The following is a 17,065-nucleotide window of genomic DNA, read 5'->3' as shown; positions in this document are numbered from 1 at the left end:
TTCTTCAAATGAAATCTTGCTCAGAGCCCTAATACACCTAAGGCAGGCAAAAGACAGACTTCATGGTGTTAAGGAGAGAGGAGATCTACCAGTATGGCCATGTCTTTACATCTGGTAAATACACTGAGACACCTAGGGTTTCATGAAACACAATTTGATAACCACCAACCTATCCCACAGCCCACCCCCATCTTTTGTTATAAAGCCCTCTTGATGCCTGAGGCCGTGGGGCAGGAAGTTGCCCAGTTTAATGTAGCAAGCCTGAGACAAAGGTGATCTAGGAGAAACTGAGAGGTGATGGGGGCATTGTTTTGGTCCAAGGACACAGATACAGGATGAAAGGTTTGAACTGGATTGAAATGAGGGATAATTCTGGTTTAATGTAATTACTTCTGTGTGACACTTTTGCAACTTTAGCAGACTTTTCAAATACACTATTTAATTAGCTCAATTCAGTAAGTATTGCCTGGATACAAATTATATAGTATTTGACCTAATAGAACCAATGTATTGATTGTGTAAATGTGAAGATGTATAATACATTTTCTTTAAGTAAACCTTTCAAGTAAGGCTTTCAACCACCCTGTGAAGGAAGCATAGTTGAAAAAAGTAAGGTACAAAAACGTTAAATAACTTGGGAATGGCCTCATAGAATGCCAACGGTAACCTGAGATTTGAATCCAAGTCTGTCTCACTCCAAAATCCATGTTCCTTCCACTCTAACCTCAAGGAACTATCAAACTGCAAGAAATGCAAAGATGGGAGATATAGGCTTAGCCCTGAATTACTTAAAATCCTCTATAGTAATTGTAACACAAGCAAAAAGCTACCATTGACTAGATCCAACAAGAGACCAAGAAAATTTAAAGAAACAAGATTATATTTCAAATAAGCAACCAGGAAATACGTTGTGGGCAGGAGAGCACTGAGGATTGGGTAGGCATTTGAAAGGCAGTGGAGTAGAGATGATGATCCTTATGTCACATTCAAGGAAACTGAAGCTCACAGAGCTGAGGGACATTTCCAAGGTGTTGGAGCTGGTTAATGGTGACATCAGAGATACAAGGAAGGTCTTTTAGAAGTCAAAGAGAAACTAGAGGGAAAATATGAAACAAAGAAATAGCAGAGTAAGCACAAAAAGAAACCAGAACTTCCATGTAGAAATAGTGAAAGAAGTAGAAACACTAAGTGACTATGGAGCCAACAGTATTTTTCTCTCTTTTGCTTTAGAGGAAAGTGACAGTGTCTACTTCCATCTAAGATCCTTCTTTCTTTTTTTTTTTTTTTTTAACATCTTTATTGGAGTATAATTGCTTTACAATGGTATGTTAGTTTCAGCTTCACAACAAAATGAATCAGTTATATATATACATATATTCCCATATCTCTTCCCGCTTGCGTCTCCCTCCCTCCCACCCTCCCTATCCCACCCCTCCAGGTGGTCACAAAGCACCGAGCTGATCTCCCTGTGCTATGCGGCTGCTTCCCACTAGCTATCTACCTTACGTTTGGTAGTGTATATATGTCCATGCCTCTTTATCGCTTTGTCACCGTTTACCCTTCCCCCTCCCCATAGCCTCAAGTCCATTCTCTAGTAAGTCTGTGTCTTTATTCCTGTTTCACCCCTAGGTTTTTCATGACATTTTTTTTTTTAAATTCCATATATATGTGTTAGCATACGGTATTTGTCTCTCTCTTTCTGACTTACTTCACTCTGTATGACAGACTCTAGGTCTATCCACCTCATTACAAATAGCTCAATTTCGTCTCTTTTTATGGCTGAGTAATATTCCATTGTATATATGTGCCACATCTTCTTTATCCATTCATCCGATGATGGACACTTAGGTTGTTTCCATCTCTGGGCTATTGTAAATAGAGCTGCAATGAACATTTTGGTACATGACTCTTTTTGAATTATGGTTTTCTCAGGGTATATGCCCAGTAGTGGGATTGCTGGGTCATATGGTAGTTCTATTTGTAGCTTTTTAAGGAACCTCCATACTGTTCTCCACAGTGGCTGTATCAATTTACATTCCCACCAACAGTGTAAGAGGGTTCCCTTTTCTCCACACCCTCTCCAGCATTTATTGTTTCTAGATTTTTTGATGATGGCCATTCTGACTGGTGTGAGATGATATCTCATTGTAGTTTTGATTTGCATTTCTCTCATGATTAGTGATGTTGAGCATTCTTTCATGTGTTTGTTGGCACTCTGTATATCTTCTTTGGAGAAATGTCTATTTAGGTCTTCTGCCCATTTTTGGATTGGGTTGTTTGTTTTTTTGTTATTAAGCTGCATGAGCTGCTTATAAATTTTGGAGATCAATCCTTTGTCAGTTGCTTCATTTGCAAATATTTTCTCCCATTCTGAGGGTTGTCTTTTGGTCTTCTTTATGGTTTCCTTTGCTGCGCAAAAGCTTTTAAGTTTCATTAGGTCCCATTTGTTTACTCTTGTTTTTATTTCCATTTCTCTAGGAGGTGGGTCAAAAAGGACCTTGCTGTGATTTATGTCATAGAGTGTTCTGCCTATGTTTTCCTCTAAGAGTTTGATAGTTTCTGGCCTTACATTTAGGTCTTTAATCCATTTTGAGCTTATTTTTGTGTACGGTGTTAGGGAGTGATCTAATTTCATACTTTTACATGTAGCTGTCCAGTTTTCCCAGCACCACTTATTGAATAGGCTGTCCTTTCTCCACTGTACATTTCTGCCTCCTTTGTCAAAGATAAGGTGACCATATGTGCGTGGGTTTATCTCTGGGCTTTCTATCCTGTTCCATTGATCTATCTTTCTGTTTTTGTGCCAGTACCATACCGTCTTGATAACTGTAGCTTTGTAGTATAGTCTGAAGTCTGGGAGCCTGATTCCTCCAGTTCCTTCTTTCGTTCTCAAGATTGCTTTGGCTATTCGGGGTCTTTTGTGTTTCCATACAAATTGCAAAATTTTTTGTTCTAGTTCTGTGAAAAATGCCAGTGGTAGTTTGATAGGGATTGCATTGAATCTATAGATTGCTTTCGGTAGTAGAGTCATTTTCACAATGTTGATTCTTCCGATCCAAGAACATGGTATATCTCTCCATCTATTTGTATCATCTTTAATTTCTTTCATCAGTGTCTTATAATTTTCTGCATACAGATCTTTTGTCTCCTTAGGTAGGTTTATTCCTAGATATTTTATTCTTTTTGTTGCAATGGTAAATGGGAGTGTTTTCTTGATTTCACTTTCAGATTTTTCATCATTAGTATATAGGAATGCCAGAGATTTCTGTGCATTAATTTTGTATCCTGCCACTTTACCAAATTCATTGATTAGCTCTAGTAGTTTTCTGGTAGCATCTTTAGGGTTCTCTATGTATAGGATCATGTCATCTGCAAACAGTGACAGCTTTACTTCTTCTTTTCCGATTTGGATCCTTCTTTCTTTTTGAATCAGCCCCATACTGCCTGTTACTTAAGATCTAGGTTATGTTAACTGTCAATCTCTTAGAAACTACACCTATGTTTCTGCCAACTTTAAGAAAAAATTCTCCTTTTTTGTATTGAATGTCACATACTGAACATCACTGTTACTGAGAATCTACTTCATGTTGCTGAGTTCACCTTCTAGTGCTCACCTGGCTGTCAGGCTACCAGTCATAGTGTTAAGGTCTTTGGATATTAGGGACATGCTTATGGGTCCATGTACATGACAATCCATATGACAGTTTGTTTACTTTTTGGAGTTTGAATAATTCATATATTCACCTCCATTTTTGTCACTGGTTAGGAATTGTTTTTACTTTTATTCTCCCCACTTCCTTCTCCTATTTTATTTGAAGAAAAATTTTAATGTAAATCAAACATATTCAAAAGTACCATCTATGGGAGAAATCTTCTTAACTGTCAGTCAGTATTAGATCTATTAAATTTTATTTCCTTTCTACTCACTAGTTGGGAGTGTATAAACCAAGTCTGGGTTCCAACTCCAAAAAAAGGAACAAAGAAAATTAATTTACCCTTTCAATTTAAAGATATTGGATTTTCAGATGCTTTTCTAATTATAGACAGATTTTCTAGATGTGCCCATCAGGGACATCATAAACTCTGATAGCCACTCTTGTTTCCAATTCTACAAGGCAAACTCTCTCATTCCTCATTGCACCTGCTCTGCAAAGGTCATTGTATTCACTCTCATGGATTTATTTTCACCCTATGATGAAGATTTCTGTTTCTAAACTTCTAGCCCATTTCTCTCCCCAGAGTTTAAAGTTTATTCAACTGTCTGCTTCACTTTTTGTATATCCCATTGGTCCTTCAAACTTAACATGCTAAGATGGATCTCATCATCGCTCCTTTCTTTCCAAGCTGGATCTTCCAACTGTGTTTACTGATTTAGTTAGTGGAATCATCAACCACTCAGTCCAAGAAAGCTGGAAACTTGAAGTCATCCTTGACTCTACTCTTCCTTCTTCTTCTGTCAGTAACATAAACAATATCTGACAACCTTTTCACTAATAATTAAAATTTTCTCCATCTTTTCCATCCCCACTTCTATCATCCTATTGTCTTACCTGGACTTGTGCAACAACCTCCTAAATAACTTTGCCCATAAACCAATAAGCTATAAATCCTTCCTCTATACAACTTCTGGATTTATCAGTGTAAGACATATCCTATTTCAATCTAATGCTTCAAATCCTTTAATACTGTAAGGATGGATACACTAACCTACATATGTGATAAAAAATTATATACAAATAAATACACACACACATAACACACACATAGTAAAGTACAGTAAAACTGGGAATTTCTGAAAAAGATCAGTAGATTATATCAATGTTAATATTCTGGTTCTGATATTATATGATAGTTTTGCAAGCTATTATATGATAGTTTTGCAAGATGTTACTTCCCATCGGGGAAAACTGGATAACTGGGACATGGATAATCTCTATATTTTTTATTACAACTGCATGTGAATCTACAATTATTTCTAAATAGAAAGTTCATTTAAAATATCTTACAAAAAATTCTTCAATACTCACTAGGCGTATTGAAATATTTAAGCTTTTTAAAAAACATATCACATAAATTTGTACTTCCCTCTCCAGCTTTATCTCCTGGCATTCTCTGCCCCAAATTTTTACACTGTGCTAACAGTGCCATAGACTGATCACTCTGCACCATTAGTCCTTATCTGGCCTGACTGATTTCTTCTCATTATTTAGGGCTCTTTCCATGATCCATCAGATGAGATGATATATTTCATCGTTGTGCTTTTATAATATTATGCACACTTTTAATACATTTATTAGGGATTTGTTTTCCTGCTTTACCTTCTCTACCAGGACCTTCTAGAAGATGACATAGTCTTATTCACTTTTTATCTCCAGTGCCCATTATCTTCTTGGCAAATAATAGATGTTCTCTATATATCTGACTTTAGTAAATGAATGTGCATCTCCATATAGCTTAAAAATCATCAACAATAAATCCAATGCTATTATCTTCTATTATGTAACTAGACCAGATCATTCATTTGCAAATTTAAGGTGATTGACTATCCTATTACACTATTTATTTAACTCTCTATAATAATAACAGTAATGATTAAGAGTTTAGCTGATTTCATCCTGGAGTAAAATTAGTCTACTGATAATCACAATGAATCACATACTAAGATGAGATACGCACATAAAATGCAGATTTGGAGAAGGCATCTCCTGAGAAAGCTCGTGTTTTCTTTCACATGTATAGGGAGTAAGGTTAATTTTTTATTTTAAGTAAAGGCAAACTTGAGGATCCTACAACAAAATGAAACAAACAGAAATACTTTCATTTGCAATCTACTCAGATGTTCGCTTATCCCTTGGTCTGACGTGGAATTCTATACTCCGGTTAAAAACCACCCCCACACACATTAAGATACGCAACAGGTGATTAAAAAAAAACTGGATCAAGAGGTTTGAGTTTATTGTCCCTGGGCCTGATGCTAAGATGGTAGTTATGAGGGGGGTGATTATGCTGAGGGTGAAAATTTTTTTTTATCTTGTTTTTTGTTATTATTCACACATTAATATTGTTAATAGTGGTAACAACACCATTATCTACACAACCCTTTTACAGTTTACAAACTAAGTTTATATACATTATATCTCTTCTGTATCTGAGGGTGAAATTTAAGTTTTCTGAGCTCATTCTCATTTTCTGATTTTACTTTTTACCTGCTGGAGGCTGAATGGGCAGATAATCAGTTGAGACATTTATGAAACGGATTTAATAATAGGTCAGACTCGCTGTCAGACTTAATGAGGGAATGTTTATTTTCTTTTTGAAATCGGCAGAACGTAGATGGATAGTGGAGGTGCAGAGCGTAGCAACATTATTATTTAAGAATGAAGAGCTTTGATAGAAGACTTGATTGCCTGATTTTATGGCAAAATGGGATCCTTGCCACTGCCTAAAGAAACACTGGTCGTGTAACTTGTATTTTGCTGTGTATCCCTGCATGATTTTGAAGATTCACTTGATTTTTTTGATTGACTATACTTTAATTTTAATATCCAGTATCCTAAGTACAGAAACTATAATCCTAGTTTCATTTTTGTCCTTTTAAGGTTCGTAGAAACCCCAGCCCATTTCTCTTGGAAAGAAAGTTATTACCGATCCACTATGTCCCAGAGCACACAGACAAGTGAATTCCTCAGTCCAGAGGTTTTCCAGCACATCTGGGATTTTCTGGAACAGTAAGTATCAGATAAGCAAAAAACTGTTGAACTATTATAAACAGGTAACTGTGGATGGTCGAAGTATTGCTTACTAGGGCATGTTTCTAGAATCAATAAAAATCAGTTAATGTTGTTGGGAAAAAAAATATTCCCTGCAATAGTATCTCTGTGCTCAAAATTCAGTGGAGATTTATTCAATTTCCAGCACCAAAAGATCATAATTGTTCTAAGGTGGTATAATTTTGGAGGATCAGAAGCCTCTCCTACCTAACCCAAAATAACTTCCCCAATGACTCTGATACTCAAATTTGTTCCTTTGGCTTAAAGACTCTCATTTACTGTTACGTTGCAAATACCCTCTGAGAAAGTAAAACACTAAATTTTGTTGGTCTATATGCCTTGCTAGGAAAAGATCTCCTTCTTAAGATCAGGTTTGGAGATGTGAGTAACTTAAGGGAAAGATGAAACAATATCAGAGCATTGGGGACCCACAAGGTTAGGGTATATCCCTGATACTTTCCTTCTATTCTGTGTTCCACCTAGCAGTTCTTTGATGAGGGCAAGGATCATGACTCCCATTTTACAAATAGGGCTTAGATTTGGAATGCCAGAGATTTCACATCTGGTAATTGGTTGAGCCAGGATTCAATCCTAGGGTTTTTGACTCCAATCAACAAGCCTTGCCAACTTTAAAGCAAATAGAGCTCATTGTTACCAACTGAATGAGTGTGTTTTAGTCCCTTTCCACACTTAACACATTTTTGTTTTCCTTTATGGTAGGCCCATCTGTTCAGTTCAGCCCATTGACTTGAACTTTGTGGATGAACCATCAGAAAATGGTGCAACAAACAAGATCGAGATTAGCATGGACTGTATTCGCATGCAGGACTCAGACCTCAGTGACCCCATGTGGGTGAGTGGCATGGGCTTCCCCTTTAAATCTGTGGGCCATGCGATCCACATCTCTGTTATACCTGTCTCTTTCATGGCATATGAAAAGGCAGGTGGCTCTGTATGGGCAAGGCCATTGGAAAGCTAGTCAACGTGGTTAGCAGAAAAATAATTAGGAGCTGTGGGATCTGGGTCTGCTTCAACTTTTCATGATGCATACGTTTCCACTGGTATGGGGAAGGGGGTTGGAGATAATTCCTTGCATTCTTTTTTTTTTTTTTTTAATGTCGGTTCATTGGTTTATTTATTTATTTTTGGCTGTGTTGGGTCTTTGTTTCTGTGCGAGGGCTTTCTCCAGTTGTGGCAAGCGGGGACCACTCTTCATTGCGGTGCACGGGCCTCTCACTATCGTGGCCTCTCTTGTTGCGGAGCACAGGCTCCAGACGCGCAGGCTCAGTAGTTGTGGCTCACGAGCCTAGTTGCTCCGCGGCATGTGGGATCTTCCCAGACCAGGGCTCGAACCCGTGTCCCCTGCATCGGCAGGCAGATCCTCAACCACTGCGCCACCAGGGAAGCCCTCCTTTCATTCTTATCTAAATTGCTCTTCATGTCTATCCCAACTTAGAGCAGATGGTGCCAGCCCAATGTTTTACAGTGGGTGGAGACAGTCAGAACCAAAGCCAAGATCTGAATTGTATACAAAGTACTTTCCACTATGGCAAACTGACTCTCTCATAGAATTATCCTTCTTTAATGACAGGGGATGAGGTAAATTGTACGCAAACACACAGATTCAAGTAATGGAGTAAGAGGAAAGAAGCTAACTAATATATAAAATAGGCTCTTTTTCTGGCTTTACCACTGAGTCCCTCATGACCTTAGACCTCAGTTTTTCCTCTATAAAGTGGCAAAATCTTACATGCCAGGCAGCTAAGGAGTGTACGGGTTAAGGATAGTAAAACATTTTTCTGAGGCGTTTAGATGAAATATCTTGTATTTGTGCAGTCCATCATGCTAACCGGTGGGTTTTCTTTTCTTTTTTTTAATCATTCATTCACCACACAAGCCCTCCTGCGTTTTCTATAAAAAAACAAAAATTTGTAGAAAAATGGAAACGAAAGGAGCTAGAAAGAGGGTGGGGTGTCATAGAGTGTCTGCTGATGTGATTAAAGAGAGCACTTTATAAAGTGGTATGACTTTCTTTTGTGGGGGGAGGGGGTGGTCACCAAATTACTTTATTTGAAAGATGGTACAGATGAAAGATGTTTTGGTGTGCCTTGCCTCTCTGGTCTGATGTAAGATTTTCCTGGAATTCTCACTATATACTCTTTAATATAGATTGTACTTTTTAATACTGGGAGAAGGGGAAGTGGGGGAAGAGGACAGGAAACAACCAAAAATAGAAATTGCAACTTTTCAAATACACTGATATTTTGTCCCCAAATTGATAAGTGAAAAATACATTTCTTCATTGGCCCCTTCCATCTTAATATGGATACAAGTCTCAATTATCCTTGAGCTAGTAGAAGGAAACTGACAGATAAATCCAAGGGGCAGGTAATGCAAGGCCTTGGAATGTGTGATAATTAAATATAAATATTTATAAATATATAAATTCTGATTTGACAGTGACTTAGAAATTAAGATATCCCCAATTCATTTAATAATATCACCTCCTAAGCTAACAGGTTTTCCTAGGCTGGTGCTACCTATCTTTTTATATTCTTTCCAAGCAGGGATTTTCTGTTTCTCATAAAAGCAAACCAAGTTATTTAGTTTAAAATGCAGAATCAAGACTTTTTATTTACAGTTCTTCTTCTTATTATCTTTTCACATACTGAAACATGTGGTTTCTTAATGTTCCATGTTGTTTCTTCTTTGTTTTATTAGACATTTTCTCCTTGAGAACATCTCATTTTTTTTCTCCTATCTAGCCAATCCCTATCCATCCCTCAACACCAAGCTTGCCTTACCTTCTCTAGAAAAAGATTCCATATCACTGTTCTCTACCAGTCTAAATTAGAGACTATTCCTCTGAAGAAACCTAGGTATATTTTTAATCATATTACTTATGTCACAATATTATAGTTGTTTCTTTCTCTGTCTCTAAAGGGGACAGGGACCATATTTTGTCATGCCCAGTATTTGTTACCATGTTTGGCCCATAGTAGGACCTCAGGAATTCTTTTAAATTAATTAATTTTTTATTTATTTATTTATTTTGGCTGCACTGGGTCTTCGTTGCAGCTTGCGGGCTCTTCGTTGTGGCTAACAGGCTTTTCTAGTTGTGGCACATGGGCTCTAGAACACATGGGCTCAGTAGTTGCAGTGCACGGGCTTAGTTGTGGTATGTGGGATCTTAGTTCCCTGACCAGGGACTGAACCCAGACCCCCTGTATTGGGAACACAAAGTCTTAACCACTGGACCACCAAGGAAGTCCAGGAATTTGAAGTCATAAGAAATGAGACTTGTCTAAAAAGTCAAAATGTTCTCTTTAAAACAGTCCTATTCAAAAGAATTTTTTTTTCAACAGTGGAAATGGCCTATATTCCTATTGTTCAACACAGTAGCCACTAGCCACATGGCTCCTTTGGACATCTGAAATGTGGCTAGTGCAAATGAGGGACTTAACTGTAACTTTAGTTAATTTAAATTTACATTGTTTCATGTGGCTAGTTGGTAGTTTATTGGGTAGCACAGCTCTAGAATATCACCAGTCAGGGGACCATTCTCTGCTTCAACATTCACAGCAGCAAAACTTCCTGTCCTGTCCTCCTCGTGTATTCCTTCCCTTTTGATTATAGTGGGTCAGTATAAAAAGTGTTATGCTTTTTCTTTACCTCCATTGTTTCCCCGGTTCTGCTTGAAAGTACCCTGATTTGCCATTTGAGTTCTAAAACTTCAGTCATTTAAAGTTCATTTTGGTGCTTTTACAAAATAGCTAAAGGAATCTTTGGAGAAAACCTAGTGGAGTATCTGAGAAAGCGTCAGCTAAGTTATACAATGATCTTAGAAGAGGGTAAGAATGTAGAGAAAGCCAAGAAAATTCATAGATATAATTGCTCTTGTGATAAGTATCTTGGTTAGCTAAGAATGCACTGCCTTGTGGTTTTTTAGGTTATTATTATTTAAGAAATATTTAAGACGATTATTCATAGGTATTCAAAATTTTTTCCTGAGCATCAGCTATGAATATATACACTTGATGTTGATTCTTTTGGAATTGATTTTTACTTATGCTCATAAGAGCAGTGGCCTGATTGGAACTGAGAGTATTCAATTTGAAATTGATCTAAACTTTCCTCTTGGATGTCTGAATTACAAATTTTCGAAGCTACGGCTTTCTTAGGCTTCATTATTGGATGTTGATTAACACGTCTGATATTTTATTTAATCTTTCCCAGAACTTTGTGAGGTAGCAATTATTATCCTTTTTTTATAAATTAATAAATTTAAAAAGGGGGTTAAAAAACTTTTCTAGGATGACATGTGTAGTCAGCAGCAGTGTCAGTATTTTGTCCACCTTACTGGGCACAATCTTTTCTCTTCTCAATCTTTCTCTAAGGTATTGTATTTGAGAGGAACTTGACCTCTATTTCTTCTTGAGTACCTCTTTTTCTATGAAAAACACAGAGGTTTATCTGTGTGGGTAAACCTCCGTGCCTCCGTCATGAGAGAGTCACCACACCTTTCCCTCCTCTGGAGAGGCACAGGACACCACTGCTAACTAGGAATGATGGAACAGAGTTCTACCATCACTTACTAGCAACTTGGAACTTGAAATTGTATGTCAGTTTGAGGGTAACAAGAAATCAGGAAATAAGAGCAGGATAGAAATATTTGCAAGGAACAAGGGATTGAAGTGATTCAGGAAAAGCTGGAAAACAAAATGAAATGGGGTTTTGCCAGTAGGGGAAACAAAATACATCACTTGGGAACAACTGCATTGAAAGGAGTGTCCAAGTGGAGTGAGACTGAACTTAAAAAATAAACTTGCCTGTCTGTGGCTGGTCTGTTTTCATTGCCATAGAACTGAGACATTGCTGTTAAAGTATAGTTCTATATGAATCCTGGGTTTTCCCTTGTCTTAGGACCATTCCAACATCCTCATAGATGTCCGTGTGAGGAGGCCACATGGGTGAGACTAGATAACAATGATAGTCCTAAGCAACAGGAATGGCAAAACAGTGGACTAGCTCAGGGTGTAATAACTGGTGTTCTGGTTTGGAAAATAAGAACTAGGAACCTCTGAGATTCCTAAGTCCTTCTAAACTGAGAGCTGCTGCAACTGGTATGAGGCTCTTTTCTTCCATTACTTGGTAGCATATTTTCACTTTTCTGTGTATAGGTTAATAGCTAAATAGTTCCAAATCTCTGCACATAAATTACCTTCCTCTTGCATATAATAAAAAAAATTTGGGATCCCTGCCAAGCATTCTTTCACTATGCAAGAAATATGAATCTGTGGACTTGAAATGACTTGTCAGATTATTAAGGACAAAAATCTTAAAATTGAGAATGTCATCCCATTTTTATTGATTTTTGAAACAACCTTCACCTTAAGAACTAGCCATGAAGTGGAGTCCTAATGTTTTGCTCTGATTATGAACACAGGGAGTATGAATTGCAAGGAATGTGTGTGCCCCCACCATTAGGATGATTTTAGTGTCACTGAAGAATAAACTACATTGGATTAGCAAATGGAGGTGAACAAGATTTCTCAAAAAATGTTACAATTTAGGCTATGTTTCCAAGATCCTTACTGTTTCTTGATTCTGTGGTCTAATGTATTACTTTATATCTCAGCTTTGCCTTATTTATAAGCTGCCTAAGCATGCCTGTCATGTCCTTAAGAGGCGGACGATGATATTAACACTTAAATGTTTTCCTGGTATGATGGATGGAAACTATATAACACTTACTTTTGTATTTCTTTATTCTTTGTACTTTGAAGGAAGCCCTATTTAGTTGAATTGGGTTTTTCCCTAGGGATTTTCGTGGTAATTATCTAAAACCATCCATTTTTGTAAATTATTATTGTAGCATCCAGTTATAAATGAAGGGTCTTCACCTGTACATACCAAAAAACAGTGTTTTTGTATTTGGAAAGACTTAGGTCACAGCATCTAGCATAATACCCTGTATCTTCTATGACCCAAGATTATATAAGATTTCAAGTAGACTGTATAGACGAGATCTAGCCACAGGCATTTCTTTAGAATTTACTTTCCTATATGCTATGTTCTTTGTGATACAGATGAACACATCATGGTCTCTAGCCTTGAGAAGACCATAATATAGCAGAAAGTCAAGTGTGTATAAAATTACTTTTGAAAAGTACTCAAATGTATGTATTTTTTTAAGGCACATAAAAAAGAAATGTTTTATTGTGCCTGAGTAAAACTGGCAATATGTCACAGAGGAGGTGCTTTTCATTTAGGCTTTGAAATATGAGTCAAATTGATCAAAAAGAGGAACGCAAAGAGTAGTTCAAGTTTAGGTAACCATTATGAAAGTAATTTATTTAAAAAACTATAACGTGAAGCTCACAAGTTTTAAAAGATAAGACTGAAAATTTTGGGTAAGGGGAAATGTATATAGAAAAGAAAAACAGAATATAAATTTAAAAAATTATAACGCATGACAAAGGTTTAATTGCCCAAATAAACTAAACACTTAAAAACTGGGAATTCCCTGGCAATCCAGTGGTTAGGACTCCATGTTTCCACTGCAGGGGGCATGGGTTCAATCCCTCGTCAGGGAACTATGATCCTGCAAACTGCTCAGCCCAGCCAAAAATAATAAAATAAAATAATAAGAGAAAGATGAATCTCCCCCTTTGGCAAAGAGTATAAGTAATTCACAGATGTTTAACATATATAAAATGTTCAACTTCTCTAATAATAAAAAATTGTGAATTGAAACAATAAGATTATTTATCATCTATTTGATCAGCAAAGATTTAAATTATTGATAATATCCAGTACTGGTGAGAGTGTTGGGAAACAGTCAACCTTTTTACTTCTGGTAGGAGTATAAATTGGTATATTTGGTGGGCAGTTTGCCCATTCTCGTTTATTTAATGTTAAATGTACTTACCCTTTGGTCTATAAGTGCCCTTCTTAGAAGTCTTTTCCACAAAACCAAAATATATAAATAAGTATATGTACGAACACACACACACAAACATATACAGAAGTGAAGGCTTCATTGCAGCATTGTTTATAATATCCAAAATGATATGACCAGATAGAATTCTATAGACTTTAAAGTTTTGGGAGACTTCTCTGGTGGTGCAATGGTTAAGACTCCACACTTCCACTGCTGGGGTCTTGAGTTCGATCCCTGGTCAGAGAACTAATATCCCACATGCTGTGCAGCATGGTCAAAAAAAGTTTCTGGACTGTGATAAAGAGGAAACTACAGTTTAAAGCAAATGAAGGTTAAGCCCACCATTGAGAGATGGTGTTAGTAATTATGATGTGTAGTCTTTTTCATCTCGGCAATGCTATTGTTCGTGAACCTCAGTGTGATTTCTGTATTTGTGCTTTATGTGAGGCATCCTTTATATTCTGATAAAGATTATGTAGAATTGATATTATTTCTTGTTAAATGTTTGGTCGACTTTGGCTAGTGAAACCATCTGGGCCTGAATATTTCTTTCTGGGGAGTTCTTTAATTATAAATTTAGTGTCTTTAATAGTTACAGGACTATTGAGATGATCTATTCAATCTTGGGTAAGTTTTCATAAAGTGTGGGTTTGGGGGAACTGGTTAAATTTATCAAAGTTTTTGAATTTATGTATGTCAAATTGTTTGGTGTAGTCCCTTATTACCCTTTTAATGTCTGTGGGATCTGTAATATCCTCCTGTTTCATTTCTAATATTGGTAACTTGTGTCCTCTGTTTCTCTGTCGGTCTTGCTAGAGATTTATCAGTTGCATCGATCTTTCAAAGAACCAGTTCAGCTTTTGAATTTTACAGTGATTTTATATTGTCTTTCTGGTTTTATCTTCATTATTTCTGGTCTTATTTTATTTCCTTTCTTCTGCTTCTTTGGGTTTATTTTGCTCTTCTTTCTTAAGTTGTTTCAATTGAGTGTTTATATTAGTGAGCTGAGATCTTTCTTCTCTTCTAATGTTAGTATTTATAAAATTTCCATTAAACACTGCTTTAGCTGCATCCCATAAATTTTGATATGTTGCATTTTCACTTTTGTTCACTTTAAAATATTTTCTCATTTCCCTTAAGATTTTTTTCTTTGACCTATGTGTATTTACAAGCATGTTGCTTAGTATCCAAGTGCTTAGATATTTTGTTATCTCTCCATTACTGACTTCTACTTTAATTCATTATGATTAGAAAACATAATTTCAATTTCTTTAATTTGTTATGCTTTGCTTCATGAGACAAAATATCATTTATTTTGGTGAATGTTCCATGGGCACTTGAGAAGACTGTATTCTGTTTTCGCTGGGTGCAATGTTCTATAAATGTCGATTATATCCAGTTGGTTTATGATGTTATGCAGTTCTTCTATATTCTTGCTTATTTTCTGTCTACTAATTCTATTGATTACTAGCACTCAATTACTTCTCTCTATTGAGAGAAGAGTGTTGAAGTCTTCAACTCTACTTATGGATTTGTCTCTCCTTTCAAATCTGTCAGTTATTGCTTCATGTTTTTGAAAGTTTTGTTTTTAGGTGCATCATATTTAAGTTTGTTACATCTTCTTTCTATCATTGTATAATATTTGTCTTTATTCTTGGTAGTGTGCTTTACTCTGAAGTCTACTTTGTATTTATTTATATTAATATAGCCATTTTAACTTTCTTTTGATTAATGTTTGCGTGGTAAATTTTTTTCTCTATCCTTTTACTTTTAACCTGTATTTATCATTATATTTGAACTGAGTTTCTTCTAAACAGTAGATAGTTGTATCATTTTTTATCCATTCTGACAATCTCTTTCAATTGGTTTATTTACATCATCTACATTTAATGTAATTATTGATATGGAGTTTTTTGACCTAACATTTATTTTTTAGCTTATTTTGTCCTTTGTTCTTCTGTTTCCCTTTTTTTGCTGCCATTTAGATTATTTGACCTATTTTTAGCATTTGATTTTAATTGTTCTATTTTGGTTCTGGCTATATCTCTTTAAACAGTTTTTAGTGATTGCTCTAGAGACTGAAATATTCATAATTTTTCACAGTCTATTGAGAATTAATATTTTACCACTTCAAACGGAATGCAGAAAACTTACCACAATATTGATATTATAACCCTTCCCATGATGTTTTAGTTGTCATGTATATTACATCTATGTACATTGAATGCTACCTCAGACAGTGGTAAAATTTTTACTTTCAACCCTCAAAAGCATTTTAAAGAACTCAAGAGAATAGTCTGTTTTATTGAACATGATATTTATCATTGATATTGTTCTTCCTTTGTAACAAAGTTACAGTTCTGACTGGATATTATCAGAAAAAAATAGGGAATTCCAAATATCCTTTTGTTCATCAGAATGAATTTTTTTCAAAGAAAAAGAGATGCTTGTATTTTCTAAGCAGGACCATAAACCACGTCAAAGCTTTAATTTGCTGAATTTTTATTGATCAAAAGGTTATAAACATTCCCTCCATGCCTCCCTCATTCTTTCCTCTCTCCCTGTCTCTACACACACACATGCACATGCACACATGTGCACACACACATGCATGCACACACGCGCATATGCACACACATGCACACACACGTGCACACATGCACACACATTGACTCACATATAACTCAATTTGAACATCTAGATATTTTCTAACATTATAGAATTATGTATATATATGTATATATATGACACATACTCTGTGGAAAAAGTGTTTTTAGGTAAGTCACTCCAGTCAAGTTGCAAGGGACTGGGTAACAGCATTGCTACCTGAGTCACGCAAACATTCTAAATCTTCCTTCCTGCATGTCTTCTCTTGGCTCAAAAAGTGGAAAGGCTATTTCATACAAGTAGCAATAATTTTCTATGTGTCTTGGTCTCTTAGGCACCAGAAACGCACGATGTTACCCAACTCTAAGTCTGACACTAATATGAAGAGCTCACATCAAGCTCTCCATTTTCCTTCTATTCACTTCCTACTTTGATCTCCTTTAGGCTTCCAGAGCCACGCTCACCACCCCTACTGTCCTCCTTTTGTTACTTCTATACATTCCCTTGCTCCTTTCCAAGTGTCTTGCTTCTTCCCATCTCCACCTCCCCCTTTTCTGGTCTTCCAGAAAACCACTAGAGTTTAGTGCAGGCAGATTTGATCAACAACTTTTTTTTTCACTTTGATGACTGACTACCTGCTATTTAATATAGGGCTTTACAATTTATTACTTACTTTAGAATTACAGCATGAGATTTATAGTCAGACATACTAGAGTTGGAATTCTGTTTTTACCAATTTTAGCTG

The 17,065-nt window shown here is 36.2% G+C and overlaps 1 protein-coding gene across 4 annotated transcripts in view; it reads left to right on the top strand.

Annotated features, from left to right (window-relative positions):
• The window catches only part of TP63 (tumor protein p63), a gene marked incomplete at both ends in the record, with an annotated part of 220,788 nt that overhangs the window by 76,116 nt on the left and 127,607 nt on the right, over positions 1–17,065 (top strand). For all 4 annotated transcript variants that reach the window (XM_082839095.1, XM_082839094.1, XM_082839100.1 and 1 more), the window contains 2 exons: positions 6,600–6,728; positions 7,491–7,623. In XM_082839095.1, the coding sequence (XP_082695221.1) occupies positions 6,600–6,728; positions 7,491–7,623 (262 nt within the window). The remainder of the gene's footprint in view (positions 1–6,599; positions 6,729–7,490; positions 7,624–17,065) is intronic.

This window comes from Leucopleurus acutus (assembly GCF_964270905.1).
Source record: "Leucopleurus acutus genome assembly, chromosome: 5".
In the NCBI taxonomy this organism is placed as follows: Eukaryota; Metazoa; Chordata; class Mammalia; order Artiodactyla; family Delphinidae; genus Leucopleurus; species Leucopleurus acutus.
This window is presented reverse-complemented; position numbering and strand designations above follow the sequence as displayed.